General features: G+C 36.5%; 3 protein-coding genes across 3 annotated transcripts in view; 2 read left to right on the top strand and 1 right to left on the bottom strand.

Moving 5' to 3' along the window:
* Positions 1 to 1222: 1222 nt before the first annotated feature.
* Positions 1223 to 15518, top strand: si:dkey-162b23.4 (sodium/hydrogen exchanger 9B2). Its single transcript, XM_051703059.1, has 13 exons — positions 1223 to 1265; positions 1979 to 2161; positions 3795 to 4008; positions 4152 to 4322; positions 8083 to 8225; positions 9629 to 9756; positions 9843 to 10018; positions 10169 to 10275; positions 10418 to 10567; positions 11757 to 11865; positions 12156 to 12292; positions 12534 to 12717; positions 14429 to 15518. Exons 2-13 carry the CDS (start codon positions 2069 to 2071, stop codon positions 14488 to 14490), a joined length of 1674 nt encoding a protein of 557 aa, XP_051559019.1. The 5' UTR covers positions 1223 to 1265; positions 1979 to 2068; the 3' UTR covers positions 14491 to 15518.
* A 123-nt stretch (positions 15519 to 15641) lies between these two features.
* On the bottom strand, positions 15642 to 23287 carry cisd2 (CDGSH iron sulfur domain 2). Its single transcript, XM_051703771.1, has 3 exons — positions 23130 to 23287; positions 18555 to 18769; positions 15642 to 17566 (listed from the first exon to the last, which is right to left on the bottom strand). Exons 1-3 carry the CDS (start codon positions 23230 to 23232, stop codon positions 17477 to 17479), a joined length of 408 nt encoding a protein of 135 aa, XP_051559731.1. The 5' UTR covers positions 23233 to 23287; the 3' UTR covers positions 15642 to 17476.
* A 1476-nt stretch (positions 23288 to 24763) lies between these two features.
* The window catches only part of suclg1 (succinate-CoA ligase GDP/ADP-forming subunit alph), a 37495-nt gene continuing 34457 nt past the window's right edge, over positions 24764 to 27801 (top strand). Inside the window, exon 1 of the mRNA XM_051703045.1 lies at positions 24764 to 24870. Coding sequence (XP_051559005.1) covers positions 24837 to 24870 — 34 coding nt within the window. The 5' untranslated portion in view covers positions 24764 to 24836. The remainder of the gene's footprint in view (positions 24871 to 27801) is intronic.

The following is a 27801-nucleotide window of genomic DNA, read 5'->3' as shown; positions in this document are numbered from 1 at the left end:
ATAAAGAGCAACAACTGCATCCATCTTCAAGCCTTTTACCTCTCGGAGGTCTCTCCACCACTGAAAAGCCTCACCGATGTTGACACAGCTCCTAGCCCTCAATTTATGATAATCCTTCTTTTTTTAGTTTATATTCGTCTGACCTATTTCTCCTGGTCTGTTTCTCAGCCATTTGTCCTCCTTCGAGTTTAGAAAGTTCACATCAGCCAGATTTGCCGTCACTCTTCTAATGAATTTCCCTCTCGCTCTGCCCCCACCCCCCATCCTGTGCACACGCAAGAACCACCCCCTGTTGCTGATTGGCTGGAGTAGTGTTGTGTGGATAGGTCTGTTCCACTTTGTTTTTGTCCCATTTACAGAGCCAGGGCTGTGTACAAATACTAGATTTTTGTTTTCAGCCCACCCACAGAATGGACATCTAGCAGACTGTGTAGAGATATTTGCAGAATTTGACAAAAAGTGTACTGGATTAGAATTACTGAGTGCACCTTTAACAGCATCAAAGATTCTCACATTTGCTCGTAACAGAATGCACAAATAAATTATACACTGTTTTGTAAGCTCACAATACATTCATTTATATACTGAGTAATTTAATACTCAAATAAATGCCAAGCCATGTACTCTGTATCGAAAATATGTTAATGTTTTTTACACTTTAATAACTTTTGAGACTTATTTCAACTCGATGATTTACAAATTAAGTGCTTAGATCGGTTAACACACTTACATTAGGGATGGATGGATGGATGGATGGCGTTTGTGTCTGGGGCAATCAATGTAAACCACTTCTCTAACAAGTCCCCGCCTTCTCATGAATAATATTAAGCAGACCCGTGACGTAGATTTGCTGAAATTCAATGGAAAGCTTAAACCACGTACGTCACGACCTGTGACGTTGACTCGATGTTCATTTCAAACCCCGAAGATGAAAATAGCCCGAAAAATCCCTAAATTAGCCCTTTTCCTCTTTAAGTAAAAAATAAAGAATGTTCACATTATCTGCCCTTGCGTGCAAGACATATATACCTTTTAACATCTAAAAACTACGTGTTGTAGTGTTTCATGACCCTTTAAATGAAGAAAAGGCTCTTGAAGACATCTTGTGATTGGTCGGTTACTGTGAAATCTAGTCAATCCTGCCTCAGGAGGCGGGGCTTCGTCAGAACACGCATCTGGTTGGACGATTTCTAAGTTTATGGGTGGGACCTACGGTAAAACACCGCCTACCATCTGTCATTTAGACTTCCGGATTCCTCCAGCTGGTAAAATATTAACCTTTTAAAGAAATCTACAAATGAAGTGTGAATATTTTCCGTGTAATTTTCTATTCTGAGCAGATGCTCAGTCACTCTCAAGTGCTCCGAACGATTGATATGTCCGCATGAGATTTGATTTAATGACAGTAACAGGGATGGATTACTGCTTACAGTTTAATTATCATTTAATTATTGTAATTACATCGCGATTTATCATCACAGTTCTATTCTCGGATGTATTATAATCTCAGAGAAAGACAAATGGCAGCGGAAAAGAGATTCAAAGCATAGTGACATTCATCATGAATGAAGAAAAAACAAATCACGTTATTACATATATTATCAAGTTGATTAGTTGAAGTTTTACTGTGTAAGTATGAAGACACGACATCGTAATGTCAGTAACGATCGGTGTAGTTACAAGCACCCACCCTGTGTTTTTAAATGTTCAGGTGACACATAAGAGTGAGTGATTTACTACAGTCTTACAAACAGATACCATATGGCACGCCGCAAAAGTCCGATAAACCACCATATGGCCAAAGCGTCTCATTTAGTCCTTACACAATCCGATTAACCTGTTGAACAAACCACTCGGTTTCTTTCCTATTACTCGTGTTTTTCTTACTCTAAACGGCATGTTGTGTATTGATAACACATATTCAAGCTTTTATCGATAAGCAGAAGCTTTAATCGAGACTAATATTTCCACACGTGAGATTCTGATGGAAAGCAGCCGGTCGAGAGTGGGCATGGGTCTGTGCCATGGCTAGAAGAGTCCAGCGAAGATAGAGCAGAACTGCAGTGCCATGGAGGATGCCCAGTCCAGACCCCATTCATCTCACTCCATATACTCACAGAGGACTGAAGATGGAGACTCCGCCCTTGGAAATCATGCTGAAGTAGGTTCAATAGTTAAACTTCCCCACTGTGTTTTGTTTTTCAGACATTTCTTAATGAACTTTATTTAAAGAAATGTGGTTGTTCACTCTATTGAAGTCATAGAGGAGCAATGTTTTGCCTTTATGGGCAATATGAATCATATGAATGACTTATTTGCATCAATAAGTCATTAACAACAGTAATGCTGAACAGAGCAGTGGTTCATTCCAACAAGAATAGGAAAATATAAAACTGAAGATTTCGTGACATTTCATAGTTAACATTTGCTAACTATTTGATACGTTGTTTATGAATTATAATAATAATGTAATAGAGCAGAGATTTCCAACCTTTACAGACCCAGTGACATCCATCCAGACTCTCAGGCAACCCAGAGACCCCAATATTAAAAAGTTCGATTTTTTTATTTTTATTTATTTATTTATTTGATGGTAAAACTACTTTATAGGCCTAAAAATTTTAACAGTATTACCTCATATGCTTAAAGGGATAGTTAACTCAAAAATGAAAATTCGCTCACAATTTATTAACCCTCATGCCATCCCAGACGTGTATGACTTTCCTTCTTCTGCTGAACACAAACAAAGATTTTTAGAAGAATATCTCAAATCTGTAGGTCCATACAATGCAAGTTCATGATATCCAGAACTTTGAAGGTCCAAAAAGCACATAAAGCAGCATAAAAGTAATCAGTAAGAATCCAGTGGTTAAATCCATGTCTGCAGAAGTGATATGATAGGTGTGTTTGAGAAACAGATCAATATTTAAGTCCTTTTTTATTATTAATCTCCACCTTTGACCAGTCCCGACCAGTAAATGGCGATAAGATTGAAGAATGCGAACTGTCAAAAAGAAAAGAAGAAGAATGTGAAAGTGAAAGTGGAGATTTATAGTAAAAAAATTACTTCAATATTGATAAGTTTCTCACCCACACTTATCATATCACTTCTGAAGACATAGATTTAACCACTGGAGTCATATGGATGGTTTTTATGCTGCTTTTGTATGCTATTTGGACCTTCAAAGTTTTGGTCCCATTCACTTGCATTGTGTGGACCTACAGAGCTGAAATATTTTTCTAAAAATCTTTGTTTGTGTTCTGAAGAAAGAAAGTCATGCAATTCTGGGATGGCATGAGGGTGAGTGGGTAATCTATCTATTTAACAGATTTTTAATGTATCACATTTAGAAATACATTTGGAAATTTAGGGAATATTTTGACATTTTTACTTCAGTCCACAGACCCCCTGGTTAAAATGCTTGGAAATAGTGTAATGATATAATGTTAGTATAAAGTGTTTTTATTAGGGCTGCTTCATGGTTATTTTGCTGATAGACGGTTCTCTATGCATTTGTTTATAAATAGAGGCTCAGTGTATAATATCAATGTTTCAATCATAATTTTTTTAAATGTAAAATTTGTTGTAGCTTAGTATTTTAAGACTTAGTGTAAGTTAGTAACTGAAGGTGCAAGCCACAAACTTTTACCATATGCCCTTGAACAAGAGACTCGTTCAAAAATCATGCTATGTAAAAAATGTACTGTAATTTGCATTTGATAAAAACGTTAGCAAATTCTGGTTTTGAACTCAGGTCACTTATTATCTCTTTACTCTTCATTTCCTCTTACAGCATCACCTCACTGTCAGTCAGACAGTCCTGGTGGTTGCCAAGCGCTCAGAAAGCCCCAACCTGAGTTTGACCGAAGAGACAATTTACATTCCTCAACCAGTGTCTTCGGTAGACGCGTGCACCAACACAGAACCTCCATACGAATGTTGTCCATGGCTGCGCAGAGTATGCCCGTGCCCACCCCGAGGCCTGTTGGCCACAATAATCACCAAAGGTTTTAACTGAGTCAATAATCTTCTAAAGCTTCCTAATGCTTTAACCTTACTGGAGACATATTTGCTACCTGATGGAAGAGATTGTATTTCTGTACATGTACTTTGATGTACAAATGTTTGATTGTTCTTGTCCCCTTTGCAGTGACCATGGCTGCAGTGCTTTTTGGGGTAGTGTTGTCCATTACAGAGAAGGAATGCCTACCGGGCGGGAACCTCTTTGGCATTTTGACTCTGTTCATCTGTTCTGTGGCTGGAGGAAAGCTGTTTGGATGCATCCACTTCCCAAACCTGCCACCCTTACCTCCTCTTCTTGGTATGGGCCATTTGTGAATAGACTGTAGTAAGAAAATAATGACTGTGTTCGGAATAGAAAACTAGCCTTCTGCTTCTAGCATAAGGCACATTATAAACTGCATGCTGGTTACAATTTTATACAAAAAGTAAGTGAAACAGGATGCAATATGCAACCATAAATACATTGTTAGTTCTGCCAGAAGTCAAGAGTTGATAAAAAAAATTATAACAGACTAAACAGACTAAAAATCTTGGTTGATATTATTTCCAATTTATTCATAACATTGGAACAGTGTTGGGTTTAATCATAGTACAAAGTAATTAGTTACTGTAATCTAATTACTTTTTAGTCAAAAAGTGATGTAACACATTACAAGTTAAATTCTTGTAAGCAGATTACAGTTACTGACCTTTAATCAAGTTTTCAAAATTCAATTAATTTTAAGTACATTAATTGGGTTACACATATTTCTAAAAACTATTTATGTAGAATACATTTAAAACATGAATTATGTTCTTATCTTGTCTGTTTGTAATAATGAACAAGGAGGAAATATAGGGATTATTTTGAATGCATTGAGTGGAAAAACAACACTGTGAAAATTATTTTATAATGCAACTTAAAAGTAAGGTAATTTGGGACCTGGGTAGCTCAGCAAGTAAAGCCGCTGACTACCACACCCGCAAGTTTGAATCCAGGGCGTGCTGAGTGATTCCAGTCAGGTTTTCTAAGCAACCAATTGGCCCGGTTGCTAGGGTGGGTAGAGTCACATTGGGTTAACCTCCTCGTGGTCACTATAATGTGGTTCTCGCTCTTGGTGGGGCACTTGGTGAGTTGTGCGTGGATGCTGCGGAGAATTACGCGAGCCTCCATATGCGCTACGTCTCCGTGGTAATACGCTCAACAAGCCACGTGATAAAATGTGCGGATTGACGCGGAGGCAACTGAGATTCGTCCTCTGCCACCCGGATTGAGGTGTCACTACGCCACCACGAGGACTTAGAGCGCAATGGGAATTGGGCCTTCCAAATTAGGGAGAAAAGGAGAGAAAAAAAATTAAGGTAATTTGTAATGTGATTACTTTCCCCATGAAGTAAAGAGTAGTATAATCTGATTACAGTTTTAGAGAAGTAATTAGTAATTTGTAGTGGATTGCTATTTTTGAGGACCTCACCCAAAATTGTAATGGAAATGGAATGTCAAGTTGAGTGCAATGCATTGTAGGATAAAGTGTTTCAGGCAGCGTGCTCTATTGTATACTGCACATTTTGGCAAATGTAGTAGATCTTCAAAATATTGCATATGCATACAGAACATCATAATAATATGTTATACATGTGTAGTATATACTGCAGAAATAGAAAGGCTAATATGATAGTGTGTTTTGCACCTTGAGAAAAGATTGTCTTGTTTTGGGTAATGTAATGTGAACCTCGCTGTGTGTGGACAATGTGTCTCTTTTTTTTTTTCAGCCAAGAGACATTATTCCACTGGTCTCCTATTGAGGTCTAATCAAATATATTGTGGCGGGAAATGAAATGGCCTTCTCTGATTCATTGCTTTGTTTTTTGTGTTGTAGGTTTAGAGATAAAAGTCCTTTGACACGGAATGCTCTGTATCATTTATATTACTCACCTATTTCAATAGTGACATGTAATGTTTACAGTACACAGCTCTGTGTCATTTTGATCACTATGGTTTCCTGGAGAGGGAGTCAAAACAATAAATCCTTATTTTCTGTATTATCATATTAGGAAAAATAATCCCATTATTCACTTAATTACTTGACTGGTAACTGAGATAATAACCTTAATTTGGATAACTCTTGATGTAAGCATGAATTGGTTCTGTCTTTATCTAGCTAGGCTCACAGAGTCAGTCTTTTCACAGAGGATATTGGCATAAAGTCTGGTCCAGTTTGCAATTTATTTTAGCCATCCAATTAGACAGAAAGGGGCTCTCTGAACGGCATGTAAAGCAACCAACCATATTTTGCTTTCTAAAATACAGAATTATGTTAGATACATATGCTCTTTACAAACGGTCACTGATAACATACATTTAAAATATTTTAAATTAAAAACTTATTTTTCTAAAATAATATTGTCTCTGATTACAACTAAATATTCTTTTTAAAAATACATATTTAATGGAAGTACATGCTTATTCAGTTAAATAATAATTGTTTACTGATTAAATCAAATGAGACTCCATAGCATTATTATACATAATATTCAGCATTATATACAGTAGATTAATATGGTTAATAACATTATTAATATGATTAATAATGATTAGTATGATCATTAAACCTATGTAAACTTTAATTTCTCTCATGCAGTCAGAGCAAATCAGTCTCGTGTTTCAAACGGACATCCCACCCCTCGCTCTGAAAAGGCACGTCTTTCTCCCGCTGCTGATTTCACTTTCAGTTTCTGCATTTTCAGCCATAAACTCATTGTACAACACCTGTGGCTGCTAGTGTGCAATGGTATTTTAGAGCAATCGTATTCCTTGTGTCCAAAGAAGAGATTTCCATTTGTACGCCTGTGTTATGTATGCTCAGGACGTTGCCTGTATTGGATAGAACAGACGCTAAAAATAAAAAAATAAAAAAACCGTCCCATCTCCATGATGCACATCGTCACATTTTTTAACCGCATTGTATCGTGCCACAATAAACCATTACACCCCTAATATCCAGCAGTCTAAAGGGGGTTGTAAACCATACGTCAAGGATATCTTGTTTACCTGCTACTAAAGGCCTCAAACAAAACTTTTAAATATCTTTGAAAAGATTAAATGCAATGAACCTCAGAAACATCTAATCCAGCATCTAGTTCTCTAAATCATGGTGGTTAAAAAATCTTGGTTGGGTTCGTAGTCTTATCCTGTTCACCAAGTAGTCTATTGTCCAGTTCACATTAACTTTCTTTTGCAACTAAAACTATTAAAGCTGAAGTGTGTAATTTCTGTGTTACTAGCGCCACCAAACGGAATTGCAAAAATAAACATTGTTTTAAAAACAGCTTTCTTAGTACGTCCCCCAACTCATGCCATTGATTGAGTCAATTTTGTTGTGTCTCATGAGATGGGTCGCTCAAAACAAACAGAGGAATTTTCTAGCATGTCAGTCCACTGGCATGCGCGTTCTCGAGTTGATTGACAGGCGATGTATGCTTGTAAAAGATAATTGGCTCTTTTATTTGTAAGGCAGGACTTCCTTTCTACATCCTTTGACCATTCTAATTTCTCCCATTCATTTTATTAGAAGTGGCCCATCTCTGCTAAATAGTCTCTGAATTTTTATAGCGCCACAGAGACACAGTGCTTACAGTTTTCAAGAACATTTACATATGAATGTCTTACTTATGGCTATCTGTACATGTTAAGTTGAGATAGGAGCAAGTATTTTAATACTGAAAAAGTTACACACTTCAGTTTTAATAGGTTGAGCAATTTTTCTCTTAATGATTAACTAGCAAATATCTGCTTGGGTGCTTTAAGATTGTGTTGAATTGAATGCTCTCTCACTAAAACAGCAAACTGACCTTAGCTGTAGAGAGTTCCCCAAACCACACTTAAAAAAAAGTGACTGTGGTTTACGCCATAGCCAATGTTAAACAGAATTGAAACTAATATTTAACTTTATTTTTTGTAACTGTAGAGTGGTCAGTTTCACCATCAGTGTGAGAAAAGTGTAATGAATAACCATGTTATTTCTGTTTTCTGTTATTTCTGTTATTCACTTCTGTTATTTTTCCATGTGTGTCTGCAGGTATGCTGCTGGCAGGCTTTATCCTCAGAAACATCCCTGTGGTGACAGATGCGGTTTACATTGATGTTAGATGGTCTGCCTCTCTGAGGAACATCGCCCTGGCTGTCATTCTGGTTAAAGCTGGGCTGGAATTAGATGGCAAAGTATGCAACTGGTTGGAGCCCTTTAAAGTTACATCAAACACATACAGTGGTCCCAAAAAGCATTTGGACACTTAAGCCACACTTAAAGGGATAGCTCATCCAAAAATGAAAATTCTCTAATAATCTACTCACCCTCATGCCATCCCAGATGTGTATGACTTTCTTTCTTCTGCTGAACAAAAACGAAGATTTTTAGAAGAATGTCTCAGCTCTGTAGGTCCATACAATGCAAGTGAATGAAAGCCCAAAAAGCACATAAAGGCATCATAAAAGTAATCCATTTGACTCTGGTGGTTAAATCCATGTATTTCTGAAGTGATATGAAAGGTGTGGGTGAGAAACAGATCAATATTTAAGTCATTTCTTTACTATAAATTCTCCTCCCTGCTCAGTAGTTGGCTATATGCACAAAGAATGCGAATCGCCAAAAACAAAAGATGAAGAATGCGAACTGAAAGTGGAGATTTATATTTAAAAAAGGACTTCAATACTGATCTGTTTCTCACCCACACCAATAAAATTACTTCTGAAGATATGGATTTAACCACTTGAGTCATATGGATTATTTTTATGCTGCCTTTATATGCTTTTTGGACCTTCAAATTTCTGGTCGCCATTCACTTGCATTGTATGGACTTACAGAGCAGATTTTTCTAAAAACCTTTGTTTGTGTTCAGCAGAAGCAAGAAAGTTATACACATCTGGGATGGCATGAGGGTGAGTAAATGATAAGAGAATTTACATTTTTGGTTGATCTATCCCTTTAACAGTACATTAATTATCATTGCATTAGATAACAAAGTATCAATCTAAGTGTTTTTTTTTTTTGTTTTTTTTTAATAGCACACTTTTCAAGCAAAACATTTCATAAGAAGATTGTAAGGTGCTAAATTATAAAAATAATATAAACATGATATAGGAAAACATAATATCCATAGTTAATGTGATGAACTACATTTGTGCTTACTGTGTTTGATGAGAACTGACTTCATACATCCACTAAAATGGCCTTGGGACTAGTTGATTAAAAGTAATTGCATAAAAGAAAAGTAAGGTTAGTTCTGAGAAATGGTTTAGCACAATTTGTTTGCAAAAGTGACTTGATTTTATATTGTTATTTAATACAATGACATTTATATATTTTTAAGTGAAGCTTAAATGTCCAAATACTATTTTGGGGCACTGTAGCTGCTGACCTGATGTGCTTTGATACCCCTTAGAATTATCTTTCAGCTAAAAGTCATATTGGTCTTTTGTTGTCCACTTTCATTTAATGAAGACTTTTCTAAAAATAAAAAAAACTTGAAGTCTAAAAAATTGGTCTCAATGGATTGTTTTTGGTTCAATATAATAGTTCTGTTTACTCAGCCGAAGCTGTTTTTTTGTTTATGTGAATGTTTCAGGCCCTGAGGAAGCTGAAAGCAGTGTGTTTACGTTTGTCCATATTGCCTCTCACCTTCGAGGCAACCACTATGGCCGTGGTCTCCTATTTATTATTGGGTCTTCCATGGGCCTGGGGCTTCATTCTAGGGTAAACCAATGTTTCTGATAATACAAGAAGCATCTTTGAAAGGTCTTCTGCCACCAACCTAATTGCACATGTTTTCTGCTCCGTAGGTTTGTTCTTGGGGCCGTCTCTCCTGCAGTAGTGGTTCCATCCATGCTGCTTCTACAGAAGCAAGGATATGGAGCAGAGCAGGGCATACCTACTCTTCTCATGGCAGCATGCAGCGTTGATGACATCGTTGCCATTACCTGCTTTACCACCTGCTTGGGCGTAGCTTTTGCCACAGGTAAGCCAGAAGGCTAAATGCATGTAGTGTATTCCTAAAAACACTGATAAAAAATTAGGTGTTTGTGCACTGTCTAGACCACATTATGTGTAGTCAGCTGTATGTTGTTTTCAGTACCGTTTGATGTGTTCTATCTGTCGCCCTCTGTAGGCACAGTGTGGTTAAATGTGCTGAGAGGACCACTGGAGGTGTTAGGTGGTGTGGTTGCTGGTGTGGCCTTAGGATACTTTCTGCGTTACTTCCCCAGCAGAGATCAGGTATGTCCACTATAACTTTATGATTGAGAAATATTGTTGATGTTGAATGTTTGCAGGCCAGAAATGTACTGTATATAAAATAGATTTTCTACAATGTCTGGTTTGCTTGTTGTTGATTAACTGTGTCTTTTATGCAATTCAGGGAAACCTGGTGCTAAAACGATCCTTCCTGGTACTGGGGCTGTCTGTGTTTGCTTTGTTTGGCAGTAATGTGGCGGGAATTCCTGGCGCAGGAGGCCTCTGTACACTGCTGCTGGCGTTTGTGGCTGGAATAGGCTGGGGAAAAGCTAAGGTTTGAATCTTCTTCCAAACACCCACACACTGTAGTATTAAAAGGAACTGTAAAGAGGCATCAGAGTCTTTCTTTCTTTCTTTTTTATTCTCACACTACAGTCTCTTACACTTTTTTCACACACTTTCATGGTTTCTGACAACATCAAATAATAACGTTTAGACACCAAGTCTTTCAGTGTAATAAATCTGTTGTCCTATTTCCTGAGGTTGCATGTTTAGTGTATTCTACAGCACGAGACATACTGTGTGACCGGTGTAGTTCAATTCCTGAACTAATGACTCTTATGAGTCGGTTCTTTTGAATCTACATCATGAAACATACAGCACGACCAGTGTATTCCCATTGCTGAACTAATGAATCTTATTAGCCGGCTCATTTAAATCTAGAATGCGAAACATACTGCACGACCAGTGTAGCACGATTCCCGAACAAATTTCTTTCATGTGTCGGTTCTTTTGAATCTACAGCGGGAAGCATCCAGTGTGACCATTGTATTCCAATTCCTGAGTGAATGACTCTTATTAGCTGGTTTATTTGAATCTACAGCGTGAAACACTGCACGACCAGTGTAGTCCGATTCCTGAGCGAATGACTCTTATGAGTCGGTTCTTTTGAATTTACAGCATGAAACAAACAGTGCGATCAGTGTAGTCCTATTCCTAAACAAATGAGTCTTGTAAGTCGGTTCTTTTGATTATACACCGGAAACAGCACTACCTACCGAACAAATGACTCTTAACAGCTGGTTCTTTTTAGTGATTAAAAGAAAACTTACTGAACCTTCATTTTGTCATTCTGCCTCAAAATGGACCTAGAACTGTTACTGTATTATGTGTACTTAAGGCTTGTGAGACATAAATCAGAGTAGTTACTGGATGAATGTTGACATTGCGTTTTGTTGTAATTAGGGGTATTTTATAAAATTACTGAATTAATAATTGTCTGTGTAAACACTTTTTGCACAAATCTGTTCTGTTAAAATATGAAATGATTTCATCATCTGGTAACAGGCTGCTAAAGACAGTAAATCCAATAAGAATCACATTTCTTGTTTCCAATTATTTCTACCTCAAAAACATTAAAAGAGTCATTAATGGAACTGTTAAGGAACAGTAATTGTAAAGAGGAATCAGAACCATCCTAATGCATGTTCAACACTAGATTCCTCTGTATCTATATGTTCCAGGCACCAGTGGTGGAGATAGTGGAAAGGTTCTGGTATGTGTTCCAGCCTCTTCTCTTTGGTCTCATCGGTGCTGAGATTGTCATTAGTGCTTTGGAGATCACCACTGTATGTGAGTATCAGATACACTCTCTGTCCTGCTAGTGTGTGTTATTGTCTGGACACATGAATGAATGGATGGATGGATGGATGAATGAATGAAGTATGATGCCTTTTCTCAGAGACTCAAATTCCTTTAATAGTGTGTTGTGTTGGCTAAAGCTCAGGGTTGATAACCGGAATCCCCTGGCTGTCATTCAACAAAATGAATGGATTCCATGTGAGGCCTGGTACTGTAACCCAAGCAATTTGAGGCATGTCTCAAACATGCATTTAATCATCTCCGCTCTAATGTGTCCTCAGCTCTAGGTATAGCAGCCCTGTTCATGGCTCTCACTGTACGGCTGCTTATCACTTTTGCTGTGGTTATGCGTGCTGGCTTCAGTCTGAAAGAGAAAGTCTTTATTGCACTTGCATGGATTCCTAAAGCCACAGTACAGGTAAACCTCTCCAGAACTACACTTAGAAACATACATAATACCCCCTCAATCTCCCCTATTGTATCCTGTAGCATGTAAGTGAATAAGCTTAGATACATTCAACTTAAGTGAATATAGACTTTATTGGCTTGTTATTAAAGATGCTCAGTTTACTTGTGATTGGTGTTTTAGAGTTTGTGATCAAAGAACTGGACTGATAACTGAAAAGTTCTTAATAGAGAACACTATGTGATTGGTCCAGGCTGCTATAGGTTCTACAGCTCTGGATATGGCCCGTTCTAAGAATGACCTTGAGCTGCAGAAATACGGTATGGACGTCCTCACCGTGGCTGTACTGTCCATTCTCATCACCGCTCCTATTGGAGCCCTTGTTATCGGCCTGCTCGGACCTCAAATGCTGCAGAAACCAAAGAACCCTGAGTGGGGTAAGACGTTTGCCCACACACATACACACACATATTCATATGCAAAATTATGCTGCCTTAGCAGATACACTGTTTTGAATAAAAGGCAGGATTTAAAGGTAAAATATGCATGTAGATAGTGAAGTTCAACCACAACTTGGAGAATTTGCATGCTGGCATGGCACTCTTTGTCCTGGAGTTTGCTTCATTGTTTGTTCAATGCTGACTTGTGCTAATGTGTAAGACTCTTTAAAATCAGGGATGCACCGATATGGAATTTCTGGGCCGATACTGATAACCGATAATTCACAGGTCATTGTGGCTGATACCGATAAACGATAATTTAAAAAAAAGCTTTATTTGTAATCTTTTCACCTGGAACTGCTAGCTAATTAATTAAAAGCTACTCGTTTGAAAAGCAGGTGTCATTTAAAATTTGGAAACTCTTAACTGCTGCTATTTAAGGTTGCCATGAACCAGAAATGTTCCTATATTCAGTGGCGGTTCTGGCTTACTTGGTGCCGTAGGTGAGATCCGACGTGGCGCCCCCCTTAACTTCCCAACCCCTTCCAACCCATGTTGATTATGGTTATCTTATGTTTGTTCAGAATGTAAGAATGCATTATGTACATCTATAATCCTAACCATTTAGAGCCTTTTAGGCTGAGTAGCCTGTCAGGAACAACTTGGGGCACATTTCCCCCATCTTGCGAGCTCTGTGTGGGGGTGGGGTGGCATGATTTGGGGCACCTCTCTCCCATTGCGATCTTGCGAGCTAGGGGCGGGGTGGCACGATTTGGGGCAACTTTTCACCACATCGCGAGCCAGGGGCGGAGTGACACAATTCGTGGCACCTTTCTCCCATCGCGATCTTGCGAGCTATATTTTATAATGTTATTTTAATCAAGTAATATTTTTCAAAAAGTAACAATACATGAAATAAAACATTGCAAGGATGAATTAAGCTGTAATCTGGCATCTCTCGCTTGCTTGCACTCTCTCCCGGCTTGTCAGTCCTCCCTGCGGTGGATTATGGACAATAAACCGTAGTCGAGTGTACATCCGATGTACACTCAAAATCAGAGTGCATTGTGGGTAAGAATGAGTGAACGAATGTAGGGAACGAGTAGATGCTACTACAAAATGGCCGGCACCCAAAATAGTGCACTATATAGTGAATAGGGGTCGATTTCGGAATCAGCAACATGCTGTGTGAGTGTAAGGCACGCACACTGCTGCTTAAGGCCGCCCGAGTCTCTTGCTGAAGGAAAGAAGCCGCAGGCATTCAGAGATTCTCAGCCGCAAGCAAATAAACTGTAACAAATTATCTGCGAAGATATCGGCAGTAATTCCATTATCGGCGCGATGATAATATTTGAAATTTTCCGGTTATTGGCCAATAATATATGACATAAATCTCCTGTGATGCATGTATGTACACTGTTGGACATTGTTAGTAGACAAATTAAAGAACAAAAAAACAACACTAGTGAAAGTGTATAAAATGTTTTGACGAGACTTTACTGTCTAGAAATCCACAGTGCTAAAATTGCCCAAAGTTGAAGAAACCCCCATGAATGGATGTAATATATAGTAGCATACACATTCATTTGAAACTGATATCTCTGATATCTCTAACACTTGCTCAGCACTAACTTCTTTATTAGAATGCTCATTGAATGTGTGTTAAACTATTTGTCCATTGTTTTAATTATTATTTTCTTAATTGTAGCTGTCAGTCAAGGTGCTTTATCGGCATCAGGCACACCGGTGACATACGAGAGTGCTTTGTGATCCATGATAGAAGCTTTTGGATATTTCTGGAATGGAGTTTCCAGGATCTTCGAAGGAAATGACACCCAACTTCTGAGGCTGCTGATAAACCAGTTTATCTTCTCAGTCATCTTTGTTACACCCCTCTGAAGTCAAACTTCTGATATGGCAGACGTACTACTCAGAGTTGGATGGAAACAATCATATCACTCACAGTATTTCTTGTATTTATTAAGATACAGGCAGTGATTGTACATTTTAAGTTATTATTCTCCTCCAGAACATTTACAGAGATTGTTTTAGTGCTGCTAAGTATACAATTTAAATAGTTGTTTATGAAGATTATTTTTTTAAATGTCATTCTGCTGTTTTGATAGTATTTCTTACATTAGGCATCTTATAAATCAGTCTATAGACTACACTTCCATGTTATTAAAAAAAACCCATCAGTGTCATCTCAACATCCTGCATTCTGACATTTTGCATCAAGAGTTCCTGCAGGTATCTTGTCAGCCCCTGTAGACATACAGCCAAATACTGTACTTGTAGAAATACAGTACAAGAAAATCTGCAGTACGTTTGTTAAAATATGTTTTGTGTTTACAGTAGAAGTAATTTTAGGATGTAATGAAAGTTGATAATTATTATTTAGTAGTTTAATAATGCAAGCCATTTTTGTCCAATACCTAGCAAATCTTTCCCCCTCCCCTGAAAACACTTAAATTATGTCAGCATTGCAGAGCTAACATGTTACTTTCCAAAAGAACAAGTAATATTTATTTATCAGTTATTTGAGTTACTTTTTTAATATGATTTTGTTTTCATAATGCGTCTGTTTTAATCTGTTATCATACAGGGTCATGTGAATGGTTTAGATATATTTCTTCTTCTAATGAAATGAGTTTACTGCTTGGTTTTGTCTCAGAATTTAATAGTAATGCTACATGCAGTCATTGTTAATTTTCAAAGTAATAAAATGATTATTGTTATTAATACTTTATGAATATGTAATTGTTTACCACCTTTTTAAATTAAATGACTGATGTATATGTGGGAATATTTCTATGGTAGAGATATTTTTGCTTTAGTGGTTGCAGTACAACAGAAATTGCATGACATATGCTTTGTTAGTAAACGAAAGGCAAAACACCCCATTCATTTGAAAACATATCATGGTTTATTATCTAAGGCAAAGCAGATGTAAATAAGCAACACTGATCATTTTCAGCACACATGTCTAGCAGCAGTCTAGTGGACTGCACTATTACAAAAAGTACAATACAAAAAACAGATGGCAAACAAACAGCACTTCTAGACAAGCTTAGACGGTTACACGGTGTCACACATACATTCTCAGTCCCTGTTTGGAGACCAGACATGTTAACAGCATTAAGAGTAAAAATATACACTCACCAAGAACTTTACTAGGAACACTATGGTTCTAATAAAGCGCCCAACGTGTTGTTGTAGCCTATCCATTTAAAGGTTTGATGTGTTGTGCATTCTGAGATGCTATTCTGCTCACTAAAATTGTACAGAGTGGTTATCTGAGTTACTGTAGCTTTTCTGTCAGCTCGAAGCAGTCTGGCCATTCTCTGTTGACCTCTCTCATCAACAAGTTGTTTCCATTCACAGAACTGCCATTCACTGGATGTTTTAGGCACCATTCAGAGTAAACTCTAGATCAGCAGTTACAGAAATACTCATACCAGCCCATCTGGCACCAACAATCATGCCACAGTCAAAATCACTGAGATCAAATTTTTTTCCCCATTCTGATGGTTGATGTGAACATTTACTGAAGCTCCTGACTTGTATCTGCATGATTTTATGCATTGCACTGCTGCCACACAATTGGCTGATTAGATATTAATAATTAGGTATGAATAAGTAGGTATACAGGTGTTCCTAATAAAGTGTGCAGTGAGTGTATATGCTACTTGTATTTCAGAGACAATTAGTTTGGTTAAACTTTTATTTTATAAAAGTTATTAGGCACAGACCAGTTACCATACAAAATGTAACCTTAATGAAAATAAACATCTATGGTGATCCATAACACCAACAGCCATCAGATACAAAACCAGTTGGCACCAGAAATTTTAGCGAGAACCAATGGATTGTCAAAGTGTGTGCAGTTTATAACTGTTTTGAATGTAACTTAATGCATACATAATATGAATTGCAATCTTAGAGCATATTGGTTCAGGTGGAAAGTAAAAGGAGGATGCGTTTTTGTTACACTGATAAATCTTGTAATAATGTGTATCAAAATCGTTGACCATTACATCTGTTACAGCCTAACGCAACATGAAATGTCTATAGGTATGCAAACACTACAGTAATTTAGTATCCTGCAGTTGAAAAATGTACAATAATTTAGCAAACATTCTGTTGAAAAAGGCAAACAAGTAAAATATAAAAATCTTAACATACTTAGAAAAGTTAACAAAAATTATGTGACTTTTAATGTGGTTTCACAAAATGTCAAATGCAAGTCTTTTACAATGGCCTGAAGCAGCACAATGTACAGAAAATCGTAAAAGGCAACTATAAAACCAGATATAAAAAAAAAAAAAAAAAAATACACTTTTGTGGCCACAAACAGTGACTGGTGATGACAACAGCTGTCTTTCTTTATGGTCCGGTTATATTGCACACAAAGGCCAAACTACATTTTCCAAGTAATATATATATATATATATATATATATATATATAAATAAAAAAAAAAAATGACCAGAACAATTTAACCAGTGTAACAATGTAAATGCAATCAATATAATTAATCTCTTTAGATGAACCACAATATTCAGATCATTACAGTCACAATTTTATAGAACTACTAAAACAATAAAAAGGTGGAAATAGTTTTGGGTAAGTAAGTACAATAAACAAAATTAAAGTTGTTTTTTCAATGGAAAAACGACAATCTATTTAAAAGTGTTGTGAGTGGTCTTCAAAGCACTGGATACTCCTCTTCCTCTATGGGCCAAAAAACAGGTGGGCTACAGAGTCTTCTTCTTAAGAATAAGTGGACCAACGTTGTCCCCTGTCAGCTCGTTATGCTTTATGTGCGATTTATCACAAACAGGAAACTGCAAGATAAGAGACAACCATTTAAGTGAAGATAGTGACAGTGGCTTTAGGGTAAAAACTGACACTGACAAAAAGGAAGCATAGAAACACACATGCTTTTTCTTATTTTAAGTACCACTGTTTAATCATTTTACATTTCCCTCCAAGCACAACTTTTTTCTTTTTTTTTTGTTGCCAAAATTATTCATAATTTGCATTTTCCTCCCTATTTCTGATCCTTAGAATATAAACAAACAAACAATTTAGTTCAAAATATAAAAAGGAAAGTTCGATTTCTCATGACATGACCCCTTTAAAGGTGCACCCAGTTATTTTCTCCTCATTAAAAAAGTTTTACTACTAAATAAATTAAATGGTAATTTTGTCACATGTCTAAAATCATGAGCACTCACATGAAATGAAGACTCCAGTCATATCAGTAACCTTATAAAAGCTTTCCGAATCTACATGGAGAGGGTCCCCTCATGGGGGCTACCATATTAGGATCACATGTGGCAGTGGTGGCTTGGCGGTTAAGGCTCTGGGTTACTGACTACATGGTCAGGGGTTCAAGCCCCAACACCGCCATGATGCCACCGTTGGGCCCTTGACCTCATCTGCTCCAGGGGCGCCGTATCATGGCTAACCCTGCGCTCTGACCCCAGCTTAGCTGGGATATGTGAAAAAAATAATTTCACTGTATATGTGCAAATGTGTGATAAATAAATAGTAAAATAAATACAAAATAAAAAATATAATAAAACATGACCAGCCAAATACTAAATCTCAGTAACCGTCATGTAATTCGACACTTGGCTGATTGTGAATTTCTACAATGGCATTTGTAACCGAAATCTATTGTGTTTGAATGATGCTGCATCCAGGCCACCAGGTGTCAACATATTTAAAACATTACTGAGTGCACCTTTAAATCAGATATGGTGATTTTCCACATAAAATATTCACACAAATTGTACTACTTTTTCTCTGAGGTATCTATCTTCTTACCGTTTTAGATCGCCAGCACCGGCAGTAGCAAACATTTGTACTCTTCAGGTCCTCTATATCGATCTCGTTCACCACTTTACGGTTTTCCTTTTGGATCTTCAGGTTGATTAGACTGTCCCTTTGCTTCTTTTTCTTGGGCAGGAAGGGTCGGATGGTCAGATAACCCAACAGAGCCAAAATGCCCAACAACGGCAGGAGCCGCAACCACTCTAAAACTAAGACACAGTCAAGTGTTAAAACTCATCATCTACTTGTTATTATTATTAATTGTACACTTGTTTATCACTCAGTACATTCTTCATAGTGAGGGCTTTTTATTTTGCTTACTGTGAATAATATGAGTGTGTGTATGATATATATATATATATACACACACACACACAAATACATACATACATACATTTGACAGTTTTTGGTTTTTGCTGCAGTGGGTGTGAACTGACTTCCTCCTCCTTGACAACTTTTGAGCACAGGGCTTCATAAAGCTCATCAAAATGGCTAGTTCACCCATAAATGAAAATTCTCTCATCATTTACTCATGCCATCCTAGATGTGTATGATTTTCTTTCTTCTGTGGAACACAAACAAAGATTTTTAGGAGAATATTTCAGCTCTGTAGGTCCATACAATGCAAGTGAATGGTGACCAGACCTTTCAAGCTCCAAAAATCACATAAAGGCAGCATAAAAGTAAACCAAGTCCAGTGGTTACATCCATATCTTAAGAAGCGATATGATAGGTGTGGGTGAGAAACAGAACAATATTTAAGACCTTTTTTTTTTTTACTATAAATCTCCACTTTCACTTCTACTTTTGTTTTGGAGATTCACATTCTTTGTGTATATCGCCATCTACTGAGCAGGGAGGATAATTTATAGTAAAAAAGGACCCCAATATTGATCTGTTTCTCACCCACACCTATCATATCGCTTTTAGAAGATATGGATTAAACCACTGGGGTCGTATGGATTTTTATTATGCTGCTTTTAAATGCTTTTTGGATCTTCAAAGTTCTGGCCACTATTCACTTGCATCGTATGGACCTACAGAGCTGAAATCTCTGTTTGTGTTCAGCAGAAAAGAAAGTCATACACATCTGGGATGGCATGAGGGTAAGTGATGAGTGAATTTTAATTTTTTGGTGAAACATTATATATATATATATATAAATTAAAAAAACATTATTTATAACATGATCAATGGAAACAAGGGTAAATGCTTTACGCTGCAACCCCACAAATGTTCGGGCCAAATCTATGCCCTTAGTATTAAGTAAATCAATTTTTGCTTGCATGTACATTAGCGATACGTAACCTAGCAAGAAGCTTTTTTATTTGACAATGCAAAGACCGTTACCTAAAGGTACGGACATTTGTGCACCAATGATGCTGAACAGAGTGGCCTACGGTTGAGTTCTTACAGTAATCATACAGATATCAACCTACAAAACAGCTTATGCATGAAATCGCACAATTCTAAGTCAGTAATGAGCAATATAACAAGTCCAATGTAATCTAGAAAGAGGTACACATCACTCAGATCACTGCACAATTTTATAAAGGAGCTCTGACCAAACTTGAACTGGGTTGAATCAAATAAAAACTGAAATATAGCACTAGTTAGTTTACTGTTGAAAGTTTACCTCAAAATTGAAGTAAAAAATGCTTGCCCAAATTAATTAGACTTATACAGTATTCTAAACAGCCTCTTGCTGAATGTTGCAGTTCTACATATATGCTGATCTCTGCACAGAAAATAAAGTTTATGTACAGATTTAGCTGTTTTGGAAGGAAATTGGTACTTTAATTCACCAAAGTGGCCTTATGGGAAGGATTGCAAAGAAAAAGCCACGTTTGAAACAGAAAAACAAAAAGAAAAGGTTAGAGTGGGCAAAGAAACACAGACATTGGACAACAGATAATTGGAAAAGAGTGTTATGGATCTTAACCCCATAGAGCTTTGTGGGATCAGCTAGACTGTAAGGTGCGTGAGAAGTGACCGACAAGACAGCCACAACTATGGCAAGTGCTACAGGAAGTGTGGGGTGAAATGTCACCTGAGTATCTGGACAAACTGACAACTAGAATGCCAAGGATCTGCAAAGCTGTCATTGCTATACCTGGAGGATTTTTTCATGAGAACTCTTTGAAGTAGTTTAATTTTTTTTTCTAATTGTAATAGTAATTTTTCACGTTATTAATGTCCTGACTAAACATTGTGATCAGTTGAATGCTACTGTGGTGAATAAAAAATACCAATTTCTTTCCATAAGAGCAAAATCTGTACATTATTCCAAACTTTTGGCCGCCAGTGTATGTATAGTACATTAAGATACATGATGGCAAAACAACAAAGGGTAGAATGACAGTTGCTGGACATTTATTGATTGTGAGGATCTGTTGTAGGAAGGGCTCGAGTTGAGGGAGGATGCGAGGGGATGCCATCCCCCTTGTTTCAAGAAATACCAAAAAGCATCCCCCTTGTAAAACCACCAACCCCCCTTACCATCCCCTTTAGATCAGTTATGTCATGCATTACTTAGAAATAATCATGCAAGTAAAATATTACATTTTCTACGTTTGATAAATAACAGACTTTAAATAGGGGCGATTAGCCGATCAGAATTATATTTCGACGTGTGAGGTTGCCAGATTTCTATAGGTGAAATCCTCCAATCAGATCTTGACACTTGTACGGTTCAGATATATACTGCCAGGGTGACACTTAAGTCGTGCAATCTGGTAACCTTCAGCGCACGAGCTCTCTCTCCACTGAGAAAAGATACCAGTTTTCTGAAAACAATGGCAAACAGGTATGTCAGAGTTTAGCGATGGGTTGACTTGTCCTTCCTAGTGTTCAGAATCAGAATCAGCTTTATTGCCAAGTATGCTTACACACAAGGAATCTGTCTTGGTGACAGGAGCTTCCAGTGTACAACAATACAAAAACAGCAGCAAGACATAGATAATAATAAAAAATAAAAAATAGTTATACACATATGTACATACACACACACAGACACACACATACATACACACATACTTAGTGCAAATCTAATACAAATCTGTTATCTGTTCTGTACAGTGCAAATACAATCTGTTATGTACAGTGCAAATGTTTTTGTTTTTTTTTTCTTCAGAGGAATGAAAATGGCAGAAGAGGTTGGATGTGTTGGAATAATATGAACACAAGTATTTATATTTAAACACAACATTTGTTTATATTGTTTATATATGTTTATATGTATTATATTTGTTTAAACACAAATATAAACACAATGTGAACACAAGTGTTCACATGTAACTTACATCAATGAAGTTAATGCAAATTTTCAAAAGTTTCACGCACTTTCAAAAATGGCCAAGAGAACAGTTCAAGAAAATATTTGTTCTTTCTTTAAAAAGAAGAGAACAGATGGTGAGATATTGCTATGATGAGTGTATAGTTACAACATGTAAGCCTACGTGTTTTTAATTCAAACAATTTTCAGGGTTTCACCCATAAAACGCTTTTATGTGTAGAAACATTTTTTTTTACACCACTGTTTAAGCATCCTTCGTAGAAACAGCCCAAACTTCCTTTACTAGTTTGGTTATTGGAGTAGAGAAAAAAACCTTTTTCCATGATCATAACGTGGATTATTTTCACAAGATTCATCATAAAATGCAATAACAGAGGGCAACAAGTGCATATTAAAGTCATGTGTCCTAAGGGTCAATGAAGTGAAGCTAATTTTTTCCAGATCTATTAAATTAAAAATACATTTACATTTACAGTACCTTTAGACCCTCAAGACTGAGCGTGAAGGTTTAAAAAACATCTCATATTTATTTGGACATTTTTATGAAAAGGCACATTTTGTTCAAGTCATGTGGTGTAACCCTGAAAAAACTTCTTGAAATTTTTGACTCAGATTCATAACATTTAGAAAAAATAAAATACAAAAATTTACCTTGAAAAATATGTTTGAAAACTTTTTGGAAATTAATAATTAAGTTGTTGAAACTCTCATGTATTCAAGGTGCAAAGAAAGTATTATAATACTTTTTAATTGATGGTTTCACCACATGGCAATTTTAAAATTGGATTTTTTTTAGAAAATGCTATAAAGGTTTTTATATGAAATGTATGAAACCAAATTGGAGATAAAGATTACATTTCTGAGAACATGACACAAGTGTTTTAAACTAGATTAAAATATTCTCATTTTTACACCTTGGACAATTTTATTTGTCAATGACCCCCCCTGAAATTATTTTTCAAATCGACCACTGGTTGTAGGGGAAAGCAGAGTCAATGCAATGTTAAATAAATAATTCCAATGGGCTTAATGCACTATAAAGATGGAGTACATCTAGTGTATCATGACCAGCAATTATATGAAAGGTGTAGAAGATCATTAAGACCTTTTTCCTAATCGGAGAGACGCCGGTAACTAATAACTTTGTTACTACAGTAAAGTTTATCAGACATAAAACAAAAAGGCAATTCCATCACTCATTCTATGCAGACATGCACGCGAATATACTAACTTTACACCTACTCTCGTGACATTTTACGTGATAAAACGCATACCTGTGAGTCTCGCAAAGCCTCCGATAGTTTCTGGCAGAGGCAGCTTCTTGAGGTAGGCTGGAAGTTGTGTCTTAATAATCCTGGAGAGAGCTTCTAACACCATCTTGAATGACTTTGTGCGCCTCTAATTGAGAGCCTGCGAGAGATTTCCTGGGACGCTCTACGTCATCGCGTTAGTGCGGTTGCGTAGTCTTTTGTGTATGAGCTGGAAGATTGTACGTAATTTTGATCGTGAATAAGCGTAAGAACACGCCGCGGCGTAAAAGTGTCAACCAATCACCGTCTGCAGAGTTGGTTGAGTCCGATTGGCTCCTTTCACCTCGCCACTTGCAATTAGTTTTAATGGCTCACTTTCCATTAGACAAAAACAGCCCTTGCTATGAAAATAAATAAATAAATAAATACAATATAGACAAGAAGACCGTCTCATTACTTAATAAATTCTACATTTCTTTGTGATGCCTTTTTATTTAATTATATATTTTCTGTTATTTTTAGTTTGTATTCATACCGTTTGTGTTGAATGTATGTTGATATGACAAATGTTCAATAATAATAATAATAATAATAATAATAATAATAATACAAATCAACAACACATGTTTGAACTTTACAAAAAAAACAAAAAAAAAACAAAAAAAACAAACAAACAAACAAACAAACACAAACTCATTTATTCTGGAACATTTGATCAGAACTCTACTTGTATTGTCCTGGAAATCACACTAGGAAATGCAGGAGTATCATAGACTCAATTTGCAATTAGCAAAAATGGTCAGATACATGTACTATGATTCTTAAGTACCAATAAACCATGAAAAAATTGCCTAAACAAGAAGAAACAAACAAAAAAGCAACATACACACAGACACACACACACACACACACACACACACACACACACACACACACACACACACACACACACACACACACACACACTAGTTCTTCTGTCCAAAAATACAACTAGTCAATGTGAAACTGGTAAAACAGCATATTTAGTATGATTTGATATAATTTGTTCCTACATAAATAATAAACATATAATAATAATAATATAATAATAATAATGATATAGCCTGAAACATTGTACTTTTATCCAAAAATATAAATTGCAGTTGCAATGCAATCTAAAAAAGTGTTAATTTTCTAAAACATTATAGATTGGATGGCCACCTTCACATTGTTGTCTTTCTCCTATTTTTTTCTTTTCTTTTTTCCTTCTAATTTTGAAAGGAGATAGTATTTAAGAGTACATTTAAAGAAAACATGGATTCAAAAACAGGATTTTTAGTAATTACAGTATGAAACTTCTTAATTTAATGAATAAGTTATATGTAGAGCCTCTATTTAAAAACATGAAAACTATTTGATATACATGAAGCTATATGATTGACAGCTAAACCTATTTCCATATTTTCAAAAGAGCCATTAAAGGACACTATTGCCCAGCATTCCTTGCGCTGTTAGGTCATTTCAAATAATTCCTTTTTGTGGATCAATTTGGGAAACAAAAGGCTAATACATTACATTGTAAACGCAAGTATAAACTTAAATGTCATTTTGAATGTTAATTCCTCATTTTGAAGGCTATTTTAAAGTGTTTTATTATTTATTTATTTATTTTTATCTAGGCATCTAACAGGACTACTAAGCACGCTAACGTAAGGTCCATGTCTGTCCGGTGTCATTGGTGAATGACCGAAGATGTCTCAAAGCAGGTTTTTTGCTCGGTTGCTCTGTAAGTAAAACCGACACGAGTGTTGTTGCAATATAAATACAATGCTGTCTTTGTAATGACATTGTTACAGCAGCGAATTTACACGTGATAATAATTTGTCTCTCTTTATTTATGTTGTACACACACAGTCAGCTAATGCTAAGGCTGTTGTGCTGGGATCAGAGATATTCTGATCACAAGTGTTACATTTGTAACAGTGCACTTTTGTACCTTGACTTTAACTGGTTATTGTTTTTAATTTAAACCTTATTGAGAGGCCACGTTATTAAAATCTAATAGATAAATGCTAGGGAGACTATCTTGACTGAGAAAGCAGCATACTGACAGCTTAGAAATATGATATAAAATAGCGTTTAGCTTATTTTTATAAGCCTGTGTGTTTGCTACTGTTTTGCTGATATCATCGACTAGGTTGTCCTTGCTCTTTATGATTCTGCAGAACACATGGTGACAGGTATTAGCATGTGAGGACTTGTGTGACATGTTAGTATGTGTGGTCACGTGTGTTTCACTGTCAATAGTGCATTACGTTTTAAATAAGGATTGGTTTGCTTCTATGGCAAACTTGTGCTATGTTAGTTTCTTTTAAAAAATAAATAATGTACTAAGAAACTGTCAAAATAAACAACATTTTAAGGGTGTAGCCACTTTTGACACTCTTGTCTCTCTGGTAACTCTTCCAATCTTGTGCAATTTAAGTGTCTGTCAATAATGGAATTTTCACTCAAGCTGAACTGAAAGCAGTGTTGACTAACTTTCCTCACAAAGGCCTAATATTACAGGTCAAGCTGTGCTGAACACTTTAAACCATGCACTTTCAAACAGAAATTGTTAATTGTAAACTTGATTAAATTACAGTGTAATTCCATATGTGATTATTGTACTGCTGTAGGAAGTACACACAAAGGCTTGTATTTAGTTGGAGTGAAATGTTGCAAGTCTACATCTGATTGTCTATCAGTAATTTAAAGTGAACTTTAACCTATAGAAATGTGGACAGACTCTCTGATCCTGTCTAATGTGATCAATACTTTCTTTAAGTCAAACCTCTTCAGTACTGCAGTTTTATTCCTCAATATTGGATTTCTGAGGTTTAAAGGGGGTACTATGAAGTTACCACATTCTGTGCTGTTATATCATTCAGGAGTCAAAATGGTTCTCTCATCACTTATAAACATGTTGAATACTTAGAAAAATATCTTTGGTCCCAGCTTAGTGTTTTGCGCTTTGCTTATCTGTCCCACTCCTGTCTTATTTCTGAGTTATCTGAGGTCAAGGCAGCATGACCATTGATCACAGACCCTATAAGCCTAGTGGACACTACACGACTCAAGCTCGTCTCCTTTGATGTTTTGAGTCAGCAACTGGTCTGTGACGAGAAGTCTCGGATCTCATGATGAAAAGTCTTGTTTTGTGCGCATTACTGTGACGAGTCTCAGACACCACGACTGTTTTCAAAACTGCCTGATATCTAGACGTCTTGTCTTCAGGTGTGCGTACTGTCCCGACGAGCGAGAGATGACAATGAGCCACAGTCAATGAAATAGACAGCACAAGAGGAGGGCAAGGTATTAGCAAGCAGAAGACAAAAAATAATTAGAATAAAATTAAAATTAAACTTCACCCACATCTCCCTATACCCTCTGTTTTTATTTTTTTAACCTGTTTTTCTTAAATGTTTCATTTTGCAAATAGCAGTATGGGCACGGGCCATTCTTTCATGTTTGTTGAAAGAGGAGAGCAAGATTTGGGTAGCAGGAGACAAAATAATTATTAGAAAATAAAATAAAAATCATCCACATCTCCCTATCCGGTGTCTTCATTATTTTCAGCTGTATTTATAATTTTTTTCCTTTGCAAATTAGCGCAGATACGTGTAAAATGGGAGCAAGCCGTTCTTTCCTGTTTGTTGAAAGAGGAGAGCAAGATTTGGTACTAGCAGGAGAAAAAAAATAATTAGAAAATAAAATAAAACCTCACCCACATCTCCCTACCTGCTATTTTTATTATTATCAGATGTTTTTATATATTTATTTCCTTTGCAAATAATGCCAATAAAGCACGAAAACGGGCAAGAGCTGTTCTTTCATGTTTTTGTTACATGTATCAAGAATAAACTGTGTGAGTTTGTGAATTAATTTAGTTATCTTAAATTTAAGATCCGTTTGAAACGAGATGACGCTTAGGGCAGCTGTAATGGCCTCTTTTTTGCCTGTTCCGTGTGGTTTCAAGGGAATAAGTGTACGATCCGAAATTTAAAAAAAGTGAATGCATGAACAATAGGGACACAGATATGAACAGCATGCACACTAGAAGCTCATTTACAGGTACTGCGCTAAAATAATCATACAGTAAAAAACACAGACGTAATGATTGATGTATGTCATCATGAAATCAAAGACTCTCTCCTCGAAATCCGAACACAAGTGGTCAAAAGAGACAACCAGGTGTAAAGGTGATGTCTTGTACATTTGTGATCGGATCAGCCAAAGCTCATCTTAATACCAGGTGTACACATGGTCTCAGTCGGGGACGAATGGTCGTGCAGTTGATACACTACAGTCCTGAAGTGTTCGCACCAGCACAATGAAAAACCGGAATGTGAGTCGCAGGACGCCGACTGCAAGTCGTGTAGTGTATACTTGGCATAAGGAATCTGCACTGAGTAATAGGGCTGTCAAATTAAAATCCAAAATTCGAATGTTCGACGAATTTAAGAAAAAAATGCACATTCGAATGCTAAAACTGTGCATTCGAAATTTAGATGTGTGCCAAGAACTGACGATGACTTCAGATCGATCACATTCTTGCACTAAAAAAGGCTAGACACAGTGCAACTAATACAGTTTACCAGAAAGCAGGTGTTTCAAGATGCTTTTTAAAGTTATTTTTAATTAGACACAGCATCTAAAAAAACAATGTCCCTGCACG

This window comes from Myxocyprinus asiaticus, chromosome 7 (assembly GCF_019703515.2).
Source record: "Myxocyprinus asiaticus isolate MX2 ecotype Aquarium Trade chromosome 7, UBuf_Myxa_2, whole genome shotgun sequence".
NCBI classification, from domain to species: domain Eukaryota; kingdom Metazoa; phylum Chordata; class Actinopteri; order Cypriniformes; family Catostomidae; genus Myxocyprinus; species Myxocyprinus asiaticus.
The sequence above is the reverse complement of the archived record's forward strand: the minus strand, read 5'-3'. Positions and strand labels throughout refer to the sequence as shown.

What these genes read in the sequence shown, in the direction of transcription:
- si:dkey-162b23.4 (XM_051703059.1), top strand. Translation starts at nt 2,069, where the DNA reads ATGGAGGATGCCCAGTCCAGACCCCATTCATCTCACTCCATATACTCA. An exon ending in TTCCTAAAGCCACAGTACAG is followed by an intron (nt 12,293 to 12,533) that starts GTAAACCTCTCC and finishes TGATTGGTCCAG; the next exon opens with GCTGCTATAGGTTCTACAGC. An exon ending in ACCAAAGAACCCTGAGTGGG is followed by an intron (nt 12,718 to 14,428) that starts GTAAGACGTTTG and finishes TCTTAATTGTAG; the next exon opens with CTGTCAGTCAAGGTGCTTTA.
- cisd2 (XM_051703771.1), bottom strand. Translation starts at nt 23,232, where the DNA reads ATGGTGTTAGAAGCTCTCTCCAGGATTATTAAGACACAACTTCCAGCC. An exon ending in AGGCTTTGCGAGACTCACAG is followed by an intron (nt 18,770 to 23,129) that starts GTATGCGTTTTA and finishes ACTGTGTCTTAG; the next exon opens with TTTTAGAGTGGTTGCGGCTC. An exon ending in GGTGCTGGCGATCTAAAACG is followed by an intron (nt 17,567 to 18,554) that starts GTAAGAAGATAG and finishes CTTATCTTGCAG; the next exon opens with TTTCCTGTTTGTGATAAATC.